Raw genomic sequence first — 13179 nt, 5'->3', positions numbered from 1 at the left:
CTGTTGTTTTCATATATAAAAACAGAAACAAAATTGGGTAGATAATCTTTAAGCTGCCTTTTGACTCAGAAAGACTTTGTGCTTAGATATAATGACGAGGAAAATGAAATGTCGGTCCTCAGGGAATTTATAATCAAATAAATGTACCCACTTTTTTTTAAATTAAAATGCATGTAGACAATAACTAGGGCCTTAAGAGAACTACAAAATGGTTATGAGAATTTAGAACACATTTACTTGCATATAGTAAGTTCATAATAAATGTTTGCATTAGGTTGAGTAGAATAGTGATAGCTGGTGAATCATGAGAGGTTTTGTGTAGGAGATGTAGGGCTTGGCTGGTGGTCAAAAAAACCAAACCAAACCCAGTGCCGTCGAGTCGATTCCGACTCATAACGACCCTATGGGACAGAGTAGAACTGCCCCATAGAGTTTCCAAGGAGCGCCTGGCAGATTTGAACTGCCGGCCCTTTGGTTAGCAGCCGTAGCACTTAACGACTTCGCCACCAGGGCTGGTGGTAGGTGGAAGTAAATGATAAGGAGATAGAGTGGACTAGGATTCCAGGTAATGGAAGAATGTGAGGCAAGAAAGTAATACAAATGTTCAGAGAACAATAAAACATACTCTTTGGCTATATTGTTAGGGAGTGTTGAGTAATATTACTGTGTGGGTATATTGGTCCAGAATCTTAGAGAGACTTTAATACTCTGTTAAGTGTGTGGTTGATCACTGGCAGTGAAATATGGTTGGGACTGGAGAGATAGTTATGCATGTTTTAGAAACCCCAAATTTTATACCTATATTTTGTCAGTCATATTGATGGATGTTGTTGTTATGTGCCATCAAGTCAGTTCTGACTCATAACGACTCTGTAGGACAGAATAGAACTGCCTCATAGGGTTTCCAAGGCTATAATCTTTATGAAAAGGAGCCCTGGTGGCATTGGTTAAGTGCTCACTGAAAGGTCAGTGGTTCAAACCCACCAGCTGCTCCACAGGAGAAAGATGTTGTAGTGTGCTTCCATATGGGGCAGTTCTCCTCTGTCCTATAGGGTTGCTGTGAGTCGAATCGACTTGACTACAATGAGTAATTTTTATGAAAGCAGACTGCCACGTTATTCTCCCAGGGAGTGGCTGGTGAGTTCAAACTGCTGACTGTTAACACTCGAGTGCTTAACGACTGCTCCACCAGGGGTCCTTGTATTGATGGGTAGTTAAGCGCAATTTAAAAAAAAAATTTTACGTTAAAAAAATTTTACGTTAAAAAAATACTTCATTAGGCTAGAAACTTCATTTCACTAGCTTTAACCAATATGACAGTGTCCATGGACTGCTATTTAGGGTCATATAGGTCATATTTGCCCTTTTTATCTGTATTTTTTTTGTCCTCTAGTATAGTGTTTTATTTCTGCTGAGTGTTAACCCTCTGTGAATAAATGGTCCTGAATAAGTGTATGTCAGCATTCAGCATAAAGTGGGAGCCTAAGGCTGACTGTTTAAAGACTATGAGTGTCTGTCCCAAGAGCCAGTGCTTATAGCTTCAAATGTGGCAGAAACAACCAAATGGAAAATCATGTATTTCTCAGAGGGATGGAAGTTATAAAAGCATTTCATTTAACTTTGGAAAATTTGGAATCTCTTGTGGGTTTTTTTTTTTTTTTTTATTGCAAGTATTTTTATTAGCTTAGTATAGTAATGTTTTACCTAACATTCGATAGGTCATTTTTAGTAGTATTGCTGAGGAAATTTATAAAGCAGTTACATTCATCTGTCTAATTTCTTTCAGGTAACTTGTCCAGGAGTGGTGCTGAAAGACAAGGAGGACATCTATCTTAGCATCTGTGTGTTTGGCCAATACAAAAAGACACAATGTGTCCCACCTACTTTTCCATTGGTCTTCAATGCCAGAATGGTGTTTGAAAAGGTGGGTTCAAATGTCAGGTTAAGTATTAAGAAAACAAAAACATGGTTCCAAATTTTTAATGAAAGCTCAGAACACAAATTATTATTGCCGACTGAATATAAAAAAAGACTGAATACTATGGTTTAAATCAGAATGAAAGTTGTAACTTAAACCTGGAAGCTTGGAAATAAATATGCATTTATTATGCATTGAATCTGTTGTCTTTTTTCTTGATGGGTCAGTTTATTTCTAAAATTGTCTTAGTGGATTTTATTTAAAACACAATACCTTTTATGTAATAACACAGCATCTGAATAATAACGTTCATGGAAAAGTGAGTCATTAATGGGTAAAAATGGGACATATATTACTATGGCTTTCTATAAATCTGTTTTGACCACTAATATTGCTGCCTTTGGTTCATTATTAGAAACTATGTTTTTCCCTTTTTATTGTTTGCTTTCCTCTCTGCCTATCTCTGTCCCTCCCTTCCACAAATAATTACCCAGTATCTGCTCTGTACAGTGTACTATTCTAGGCACTGGGGATACATGGTAAACAAGACAAATCCCTTGCCCTCTTGGAGCTGTCATTTTAATAGGAGAAACAAATGATAATCAAGTAAATACATGAATAATATAATTTTAGATAGTGATATATGTCATGAAGAGGATAAGGGGATAGAGAGGGACTGAAGGAATAGGGAGGTTGTCTATTTTAAAGGGTGACCAGAGAAAGTGATAACATTTAAGCTGAGCCTCAGTTGTGAGACGTTAGCAGTCATTTGAAGGTTGGGGGGAGAGCATTCTAAGCAATGGGAATAGCAAATGTAAAGACTTCTTGTTGGGAATTAGCTTGAGGAACGTCAAGAAGGCCAGTATGACCATGGTAGCAAACAAGGGGAGGAGTGGTAGCAGATGAATTTGGAGAGGGAGTTAGAGCCAGTAATAAAACTTATTTGTTTGTCCATTCTGTTTATTTATTCTTTGTTTGTAAAGGCTTCCATACTGACCATAGAAAGCAGAGAGGAGATGATAGTTCTCAATAACGTCAAAAATTTCTTTGGTTGGGGAAGAAATAATATTTTGGGAATGAGAGAAGAAATACAAAGATTATCTTGTATTTATTTTCCTTTCACTTCCTGTTCTCCATCCTGCTTCCCCCTACATCCTCCCCTTGTAGGTGTTCCCCGAAGCAGTAGACCCTGGAGATGTGGTTGCACAGCTCGAATGTAAGTTTTTAACTTTTAATTTCTTGCGTCTAAGATATTTTAGAATTTATCATCCTTATGATCTTTTTTTTTTTATGCTCTTTAATCCTGAGTTAAATAAAAGCTAAAAGGTCTAATAAGAATTTAAAAAATCCTGAATTGGGACATTTTTGGACTTTTTAGAATTTCAGAATATACCTAGAAATACCAAAAAATACATGTGCTGCAGAGAGGCTGGGGATCATTCAATTTTCTGTCTTTCGTCTGTGGAAAACAGAAAAAAAGACTTATTTCAACTTTTAGTTGATTAAGATGATACGGAGTGTTTGTCTTGTAAAGATAGAGATTCACGTTAGGTAGGATTTTGCCCTACAAACAAAAATATGTCTTCAACCTCAGTGAATTGGAAATCAAGAGAGTGAAAAATAAAGGATCAAAGAGATGGTACCCGAAAAGATATCCTTTTTACATGGAGCCTGGTACCATGCTAAAATTTGGGCCTATAGGAAGGAAAAAGGGCCATGGTCCTTATCATAATGGAATGTATTAGTTAAGTGACTCTCCTCTAGAGAAATCTTCATGGCCAGTGTCAACCTTGTCTCCTTGTTTAATTTTATTTTTATAGTGATTCTAGTATTTGGTATTGTATCTTCCACTGTGGTAGATTAGCTGGTGGCAGTTTGGTACTAGCAGGTATATGTCTTTTAAATTTTATTGAACATCTTGTTTGGTATCTGGGAGATTGTGTACCTTAGAAAATATGAAGATAATCATTTCTTTCATCATTCTGAATTTATTCTGTTTAAAATCCATAATGCCCCCCCGCCCCGTGTTTGATTTGAAATTTTGTGTCTATAAGAGGGACACTTAGTGATTATTATTGTTGGGGAATTTTCTTGCCTTGATTTTCCTGAATCAGTTTTTCTCTTGTGTCTCTTCCCACCTCACTGACATTTCAGGTTTTGGTATCCTTCTCAAGTTTCTTTATCTGCCCTATCTTTAAATTTTGGCATGCCACCGGCTTCACTTCTCTGATTTCATTTTACTTAGCTTCTACTTTCTCCTTAGATGATACTTTCCAAAGGCTTGGCTTCATCTATTACTTACCGCCTCATGACTTCTATGTCACTCTTTATTCCTGACCTCTTTTCTGAGCACCGTTTTCTTTTCTTTAGTTTTGTAATCTTTCTTTGCCTCCTAACCTTTTTAACATGAAAATTAAAAACATATATAAAAGTGGAGTGACTAGAATAATGACTCCCATATCCAGCCTCAATGATTTTCAGCATTTTGCCAATCTTAACAAAGAAGAATGTTAAAATATTCAAAAACAAATTCTAGGCATGTAATTTCACTAGCAGGTATGCTAGTATGACCACCTCTAACTGATAAAGGCTTTTTTTTTTTAATATGTATATAACCATGCTAATATCACACCTAACAAAATTAAGAGTGATTCCTTAATAATGTCAAATAGTTACTCAGATTTTACCAGTTGTCCCAAAAAATGCCTTTTTTGCAGTTGGTTTGTTAAAATCATGATTCACTCATTCAAGGTGTGGTTTACACTTTGCATATAGTTGTTTATTTAATAAGTTTCTTATTTTCCGTAATAGTATCCCTTGCTGCTGCTGCCTTTTTTTTTTTTTTTTTTTTAACATCATGAGATTGTTAGAAAAACCAGGCCCTTTAGAGTGGATACAAACCTGTTGCCATTGAGTTGGTCTCAACTCATAGTGACTCTATAGGACAGAGTAGAACTGCCGCATAGGGTTTCCAGTAAGCACATGGTGGACTCAAACAGCTGACCTTTTGGTTAGCATCCATAGCTCTTAACCACTATATTACCAGAACCGCTCCTTGGAAATCCTATGGGGCAGTTCTGCTCTATCCTATAGGGTTGCTATGAGTCGGAATCGACTTGACGGCAGCGGGTTTGGTTTGGTTTTAGAATGGATTCAGCCCTGGTGGCGCAGTGTTTAAGAGCCTGGCTGCTAACCAACAGGCCTGCAGTTTGAATCCACCAGCTGCTCCTTGGAAACACTATGGGGCAGTTCTACTCTGTCCTAAAGGGTCGCTATGAGTCAGAATTGACTGGACCTACCACAACGAGTTTGGTTTGGTTTTAGAATGGATTTGGCTGATCACTTCCTAAAGGTGTTGTTTACCTTGAATAATATTTGCATTTTGTAAACTGATCATTAGATCTAGAGGTTTGATTAGCTTTAGCTTTATTTTATTTGTCTATTTATTTTGTAAGAATCCTTCACAGTTGGAGCTTCGCCCTTACTATTGCATCATATCAAGTGCCGCATAATTTCTAATTGTCTTGAGTAATACTAGCACTGATCATTTGGCTTCAGGACATCATCAGGCTGTTTCTTCCATTATAAAATTTCTCAACAGCCTTTCATCTAATAGCTTTAGCATCGTTTGAGATCCATCTTGTCATTAAGGTTACAGAATTGTGATTTTTCTAATATGATCTTTTTTTTCCTGTATATATAAACTGGAATTCTTCTATATGGAAAATTTTCCTCGTCAGCAATTCGGTTACTCTGAAATACAGGCTCTGTAGAAAAGGCAGGACAAATGCTTCACTCTTCTCCATTTCTCTTTCTTTTACAGCTTTGTTGTTAGGTGCTGTCGAGCTGGTTCCAACTCATAACAACCCTATATACGACAGAACGAAACACTGCCTGGTCCTGCACCATCCTCATAATCGTTGTTATGCTTAAGCTCATTGTTGCAGCAACTGTGTCAATCCATCTTGTTGAGGGTCTTCCTTCTTTTCTCTGATGTCTTTCTCCAGGGATCGGTCCCTCCTGATAACACGTCCAAGGTATGTGAGATGAAGTCTCACCGTCCTTGCTTCAAAGGAACATTCTGGCTGTGGTTTTCTAAGACAGATTTGTTCCTTCTGGCAGTTCATGGTATATTCAATATTCTTTGCAAACATCATAATTCAAAGACAGCAGTTTTCCTCTAGTCTTCTGGATTCATAGTCCAGCTTTCACATGCATATGAGATGATTGAAAACACCATGACTTGGGTCAGGTGCATCTTAGTCCTCAAGGTGACGTCTTCGCTTTTTAACACTTTAAAGAGATCTTTTGCCTTAGATCCACCCAGTGCAGTATATCATTTGATTACTTGACTGCTGCTTCCATGGATGTTGATTGTGAATTCAAGGAAAATGAAATCCTTTACAATGTCAATGTTTTCTCTGTTTATCATGATGTTGCTTATTGGTCCAGTTGTGAGGATTTCTATTTTCTTTATGTTGAGGTATAATCCGTACCGAAGGCTGTGGTGATTGATCTTCATCAGTAATTGTTTCATGTCCTCTTCATTTTCAGCAAGTGAGGTTGTGTCATCTGCATATCACACGTCGTTAATGAGCCTTCCTCCAATCTTGATGCTTATTTTTCTTCGTATAGTCCAGCTTTATTGAGGTATAATTTACATAGCCTAAAATTCACCTCTTGTAACTATAGTTAAATGGTTTCTAGAAAATTTTTTCAGTTTGCAGCCGTCATCACAATCCAGTTTAGAATGTTGCCATCATTCCAGATAATTCTCTAGTGCACATTTGCAGTCAATCTCTATGCCTACCTTCAATCCCCAGAATCCACTGATCTGCTTTCTGTCTCTATAGATTTACCTTTTCTAGAAATTCATATAAATGGAATAACACAATGTGTAGTCTTTTGTGTCTGGCATTAGCATGTTTTGAGGTTCATCCATGTCGTTCCATATATCAAAAGTTTATTCCTTTTTATTGCTTAATAGTATCTTACTGTATGGGACTTTCCTTTTTTTTCCTATTCACCAATTGAGGGATATTTGGATTGTTTCAAATTTTCAATTATTATAAATGACATTTCTATGAATAAGGGGATGTATACTGGGTAACGTGGTAAGAGATGTTTAAGTTTTTTTAAGAGGCAGAGTTCTTTATTACAGCCCAACAAGCAGCACAAATGTTAGCACGTTTGCAGTGGTTCTCCTTGCACCCAAGTCGTACAGGGGTGTCATGATGAACCCAAGCAGATACTACACTAGCAGTGGGTTTGTGTCACAGCGAGGAACACAGAGCTTGAGGAACTCACTGTGTTTATAGTAGTCAGTAAGCGATCACCAGCAGCTTCCCCCAACATTCCCACTTTGGGTGGTTTTTTAGTGGAGTGCCTCCATTAAAACATCTCCCTCCCTGCAAATAGCCTTCCCTGGCACCCTAGCAGGAAAATTTCTGGCAAGTCCTGGAGTGCAGATGTCCAGCAAGCTTCCCTGGCATGGCACTAGTGTGACTTCTCTTCTATTCAGTGAACCAAGGCTGTACCTCCTCCAGCAGCGACTGGATCTCAGCACTGAAGAAGGGGATTGGGGAGATCTCTTCCTTGGGTGTTCTATATGAGTCCTAGAGGGTAATGGTTGTTCCTTATATTTGCTGTTCCTATTTTCTTTTAAGTTCTCTTTACTTCTTCCCAGACAATCTGTCTCTTTTTCAATACCTGTTACATTTAATAGCTCTTTATATTAAAATTTCTCCCTCCTGATAGGATCCAAACTAGTGTATTCATTTTGAGCCCCTGTTTTACTTGTGTATCTATATCTATATATATATTTTAAAAATTTTGTTGTGCTTTAAGTGAAAGTTTACAAGTCAAGTCAGTCTCATATAAAAATTTATATATACCTTGCTATACACTACTAGTTGCTCTCACCCTAATGAGACAGCACACACTCCTCTCCACCCTCTATTTTTGTGTCTGTCCAGCCAGCTTCTGATGCCCTCTGCCTTCTCATCTCCTCTCCAGACAGGAGCTGTCCACATAGTCTCATGTGTCTACTTGATCCAAGAAGCTCACTCCTCACCAGTATCATTTTCTATCTTATAGTCCAGTCCAATCCCTGCCTGAAGAGTTACCTTTGGGAATGGTTCCTGTCCTGGGCCAACAGAAGGTCTGGGGACCATGACCTCCAGGGTCCTTCTAGCCTCAGTCAGACCATTAAGTCTGGTCTTTTTACGAGAATTTGAGACCTGCATCCCGCTGTTCTCCTGCTCCCTCAGGGGTTCTCTGGTGTGTTCCCTATCAGGGCAGTCATCGGTTGTAGCTGGGCACCATCTAGTTCGTCTGGTCTCAGGCTGATGTAGTCTCTGGTTTATGTGGCCCTTTCTGTCTCTTGGGCTCGTAATTACCTTGTGTCCTTGGTGTTCTTCATTCTCCTTTGGCCCAGGTGGGTTGAAACCAATTAATGCATCTTAGATGGCTGCTTGCTAGCGTTTAAGACCCCAGACGCCACTCTCCAATGTGGGATGCAGAATGTTTTCTTAATAGATTTTATTATGCCAATTGACCTAGATGTCGCCAGAAACCATTGTCTTCAAACCGCCACTGGCCTTTGAAGTATTCAGTTTATTCAGGAAACTTCTTTGCTTTTGGTTTAGTCCAGTTGTGCTGACCTCTCCTGAATTGTGTGTTGTCTTTTCCTTCACCTAAAATGGTTCTTGTCTATTATCTAATTAGTGAATGCCGCTTTCCCTCCCTCCCTCCCTACCCTCGTAATCATCAAAGAATATTTTCTTCTCTGTTTAAACTGCTTCTCGAGTTCTTATAATAGTGATCTCATACAATATTTGTCCTTTTGCAACCGACTAATTTCACTCAGCGTGATGCCTTCCAGACACCTCCGTATTAGGAAACGTTTCACGGATTCATCATTGTTCTTTATCCATGTGTAGTATTCCATTGTGTGAATATACCATAATTTATCCATTCATCCATTGATGGACGCCTTGGTTGCGTCCATCTTTTTGCTTATTGCTATTGCAGTGAACATGGGTGTGCGTATATCTGTTCATGTAAAGACTCTTATTTCTCTAGGATATGTTCCAAGGAGTGGAATTGCTGGATTGTGTGGTAGTTCTATTTCTAGCTTTTTAAGGAAGTACCAAGTCGATTTCCAAAGTGCTTGTACCATTTTACATTCCCACCAGCAGTGTATAAGTGTTCCAGTCTCTCCATAACCTCTCCAACATTTATTATTTTTTGTTTTTTGGATTAATGCCAGCCTTGTTGACGTGAGATGGAATCTCACTATAGTTTTGATTTGCATTTCTCTAATGGCTAATGTCGATGGCACTGGGTTTGTTTTTTTTTTTGTTTGTTTGTGGCAATGGCGAATGAATGTGAGCATTTCCTCAAGTATCTGTTAGCTACCTGAATGTCTTCTTTAGTGAAGTGCCTGTTCATATCCCTTGCCTATTTTCTAATGGGCAGTTTGTCTTTTTTGTAGTTGAGTTTTCTCAGTATCTTGTAGATTTTAGAGATCACACGCTGATCGGAAATGTCCTACTAATAACTTTTCCCCACGCCGTAGGTAATCTTTTTACTCTTTTGGTGCAGTCTCTGGATGAGCATAGGTGTTTGATTTTTAGGAGCTCCCAGTTTTCTCTTCTGGTGTTTGTGCATTGTTAGTAATGTTTCGTATACTGTTTATGCCATGTATTAGGGCTTCTATAGGGTTGCTATGAGTTGGAATTGACTTGAGGGCACTGGGTTTGGGTCTGGGTAGCATTGTCCCTATTTTTTCTTCCATGGTCTTTATTGTTTTAGATTTTATATTTAGGTCTTTGATCCATTTTGAGTTAGGTTTCGTGCATGGTTTGAGGTATGGGTCTTGTTTCATTTTTTTGCAGATGGATATCCAGTTTTGTGAGTGCATTTGTTAAAGAGACTGTCTTTTCCCCATTTAACTGACTTTGGGTCTTTGTCAAATACCATCTGCTTATATGTGGATGGATTTATGTCTGAATTCTCAGTTCTGTTCCATTGGTCCATGTATCTGTTGTTATACCAGTATCAGCCTGTTTTGGCTACTCTTGCGGTATAATAGTTCTAAAAGCAGGTAGAGTGAGGCCTCCCACTTTATTCTCCTTTTTCAATAATGCTTTGCTTATCCAAGGCCTCTTTCCCTTCCATTTGAAGTTGGTGATTTGTTTCTCCATCTCATTAAAAAATGTCATTGGAATTTGGATTGGAATTGCATTTTATCTATAGATAGCTTTTGGTAGAATAGACATTTTTACAATGTTGTCTTCCTGTCCATGAGCAAGATATGTTTTTCCACTTATGTAGGTTTCTTGTAGTAGTATCTTGTAGTTTTCTTTGTACAGGTCTTTTATGTCTCTGGTAAGATTTATTCCTAAGTATTTTATCTTCTTGGGGGCTACTATAAATGGTATTCATTTGGTGATTTCCTCTTTGATGTTATTTTTATTGGTGTAGAGGAATCCAACTGATTTTTGTATGTTTATCTTGTATCCTGATAATCTGCTGAACTCTTCTATTAGTATCAGTAGCTTTCTTGAGAATTCTTTAGGGTTTTCTGTGTATGAGATCATATCATCTGCAAATAGAGATACTTTTACTTCTTCCTCACCAATCTGGATGCTCTTTATTTCTTTATCTTGCCTAACTGCTCTGGTTAGGACCTCCAACACAATGTTGAGTAAGAGTGGTGACAACGGGCATTCTTGTCTGATTCCCGATCTCAGTGGGAGTGCTTTCAGACTCTCTCCATTTAGGATGATGTTGGCTATTGGCTTTGTATAAATGCCCTTTATTATGTTGAGGAATTTTCCTTCTATTCCTATTTTGCTGAGAGTTTTTGTCATGAATGGGTGTTGAACTTTGTCAAATGCCTTTTCTGCATCAATTTATAAGATCATGTGGTTCTTGTCTTTTATTTATATGATGGATTACATTAATTGTTTTTCTAATGTTGAACCATCCCTGCATACCTGGTATGAATCCCACTTGGTTATGGTGAATTATTTTTTGATATGTTGTTGAATTCTGTTGGTTAGAATTTTGTTGAGGATTTTTGCATCTAAGTTCATGAGGGATATAGGTGTGTAATTTTCTTTTTTTGTGTGGTGTCTTTACGTGGTTTTGGTTTCAGGGATATGGTGGCTTCATAGAACGAGTTTGGGAGTATTCCATCCTTTTCTATGTTCTGAAATACCTTTAGTAGTAGTGGTGTTAACTCTTCTGAAAGTTTAGTAGAACTCTGCAGTGAAGCTGTCCAGGCCACGGTTTTTTTTTGCTTGAATTTTTTAAATTACCTTTTCAGTCTCTTCTTTTGTTATGGGTTTATTTAGTTGTTCTACCTCTGTTTGTGTTAGTTTAGGTAGGTAGCGTGTTTCTAGAAATTCACCCATTTCTTCTATGTTTTCAAATTTGTTAGAGTACATTTTTCGTAGTAATCTGATATGATTCTTTTAATTTCAATTGGGTCTGTTGCGATATCGCCCATCTCATTTATTATTTGGGTTATTTGCTTCCTCACCTGTTTTTCTTTTGTCATTTTGGCCAATGGCTTATCAATTTTGTTGATTTTTTTTTCAAAGAACCAGCTTTTGGTCTTCTTAACTCTTTCAATTGTTTTTCTGTTCTCTTTCATTTAATTCTGCTCTAATTTTTATTATTTGCTTTCTTCTGTTGCCTGAGGGTTTCTTTTGTTGCTTTCTTTCTATTTGTTCAAGTTGTAGGGATAATTCTTTGATTTTGGCCCTTCTTTTTGTATATGTGTATTCATATAACTTGACCTCTGAGTACTTTTTTCGCTGTGTCCCAAAGGTTGTGATAGGAAGTGTTTTCATTCTCATTGGATTCTATGAATTTCTTTATTCCATCCTTAATGTCTTCTATAATCCAGTTGTTTTTCAGCAGGGTATTGTTCAGTTTCTGAGTGTTTGATTTCTTTTCCCTGCTTTTTCTGTTATTGATTTCTCCTTTTATGGCCTTATGGTCAGAGAAGATGCTTTGTAATATTTTGATGTTTTGGATTCTGCTAAGGCTTGCTTTATGACCTAATAGGTGGTCTATTCTAGAGAATTTTCCATGTGCACCAGAAAAGAAAGTATACTTGGCTGCTGTTGGGTAGAGTGTATATGTCTGTGAGGTCAAGTTGGTTGATAATGGCATTTAGATCTCCTGTGTCTTTATTGAGCTTCCTTCTGGATGTTCTGTCCTTCACCGAAAGTGGTGCGTTGAAGGCTCCTGCTATAATTGTGGAGCTGTGTATCTCAGTTTTCAATGCTGGTAGAATTTGTTTTATGTATCTTGCAGCCCTGTCATTGGGTACAGAAATATTTCATATGGTTACATCCTCCTTGTATATTGCCCCTTTAATCATTATATTGTGTCCTTCTGTATTCTCTGTGGTGGATTTAACTTTAAGGTCTCTTTTGTCAGAAATTAATATTGCCACTCCTGCTCTATTCTGATTGTCGTTTTCTTGATATGGTTTTTTCCATCACTTGAGTTTTAGTTTTTTGTATCTCCCAGTCTAAGATGTGTCTCTTATAGGCAGCATATAGACAGAGAGTATGTTTTTATCCATTCTGCCACTCTCTGTCTCTTTATTGGTGCATTTAGTCCATTTACAATCAGCATAATTATGAATAGGTATGAGTTTAAAGATGTCATTTTGATGTCTTTTTCTGTGTGTTGTTGACAGTTTCTTTTTCCCACCTAATTTTTTGTTCCGAGTAATTTGTCTTTACACATTGTCTTTTCCTCTTATTCGTTGTTCTTGATTTTGTTTCTGCTGAGTATTTTTTTTGTTTTATTTTATTTTAATGAGTAGGATTGTTAGTCTCCTTTGTGGTTACCTTAACATTTACCCCTATTTTTCTAAGTTTAAACCTAAGTTTTATTTCTTTATATCATCTTGTCTTCCTCTCCATATGAAAGACCTATGACTAAATTTCTTAGTCCCTCTTTATTATTTTAATGTTGGCTTCTTTTACATAATGACATCACTGTTGCCCTGTTTTTAGTGTTTTCTCATCTTGATTTTTTTTTTGTGATTTCCCTATCTGGGTTGACATCTGGTTGCTCTGTCCTGTGTTCTAGTCTTGGGTTGATATGTGATATTATTGATTTTCTAACCAGAGAACTCCCTTTAGTATTTCTTATAGTTTTGTTTTGGTTTTTACGAATTCCCTAAGCTTCTGTTTATCTGGTATAGTCCTAATTTAGCCATCACATTTGAG

At 37.4% G+C, this 13179-nt stretch overlaps 1 protein-coding gene across 3 annotated transcripts in view; it reads left to right on the top strand.

Moving 5' to 3' along the window:
• SPATA6 (spermatogenesis associated 6) overlaps positions 1-13179 on the top strand; it is a 186229-nt gene that overhangs the window by 23414 nt on the left and 149636 nt on the right. For all 3 annotated transcript variants that reach the window (XM_049879239.1, XM_049879238.1, XM_049879240.1), the window contains exons 2-3: positions 1787-1924; positions 3086-3134. In XM_049879239.1, coding sequence (XP_049735196.1) covers positions 1787-1924; positions 3086-3134 — 187 coding nt within the window. The remainder of the gene's footprint in view (positions 1-1786; positions 1925-3085; positions 3135-13179) is intronic.

The sequence above is a fragment of the Elephas maximus genome, chromosome 3 (genome assembly GCF_024166365.1).
Source record: "Elephas maximus indicus isolate mEleMax1 chromosome 3, mEleMax1 primary haplotype, whole genome shotgun sequence".
NCBI classification, from domain to species: Eukaryota; Metazoa; Chordata; class Mammalia; order Proboscidea; family Elephantidae; genus Elephas; species Elephas maximus.
This window is presented reverse-complemented; position numbering and strand designations above follow the sequence as displayed.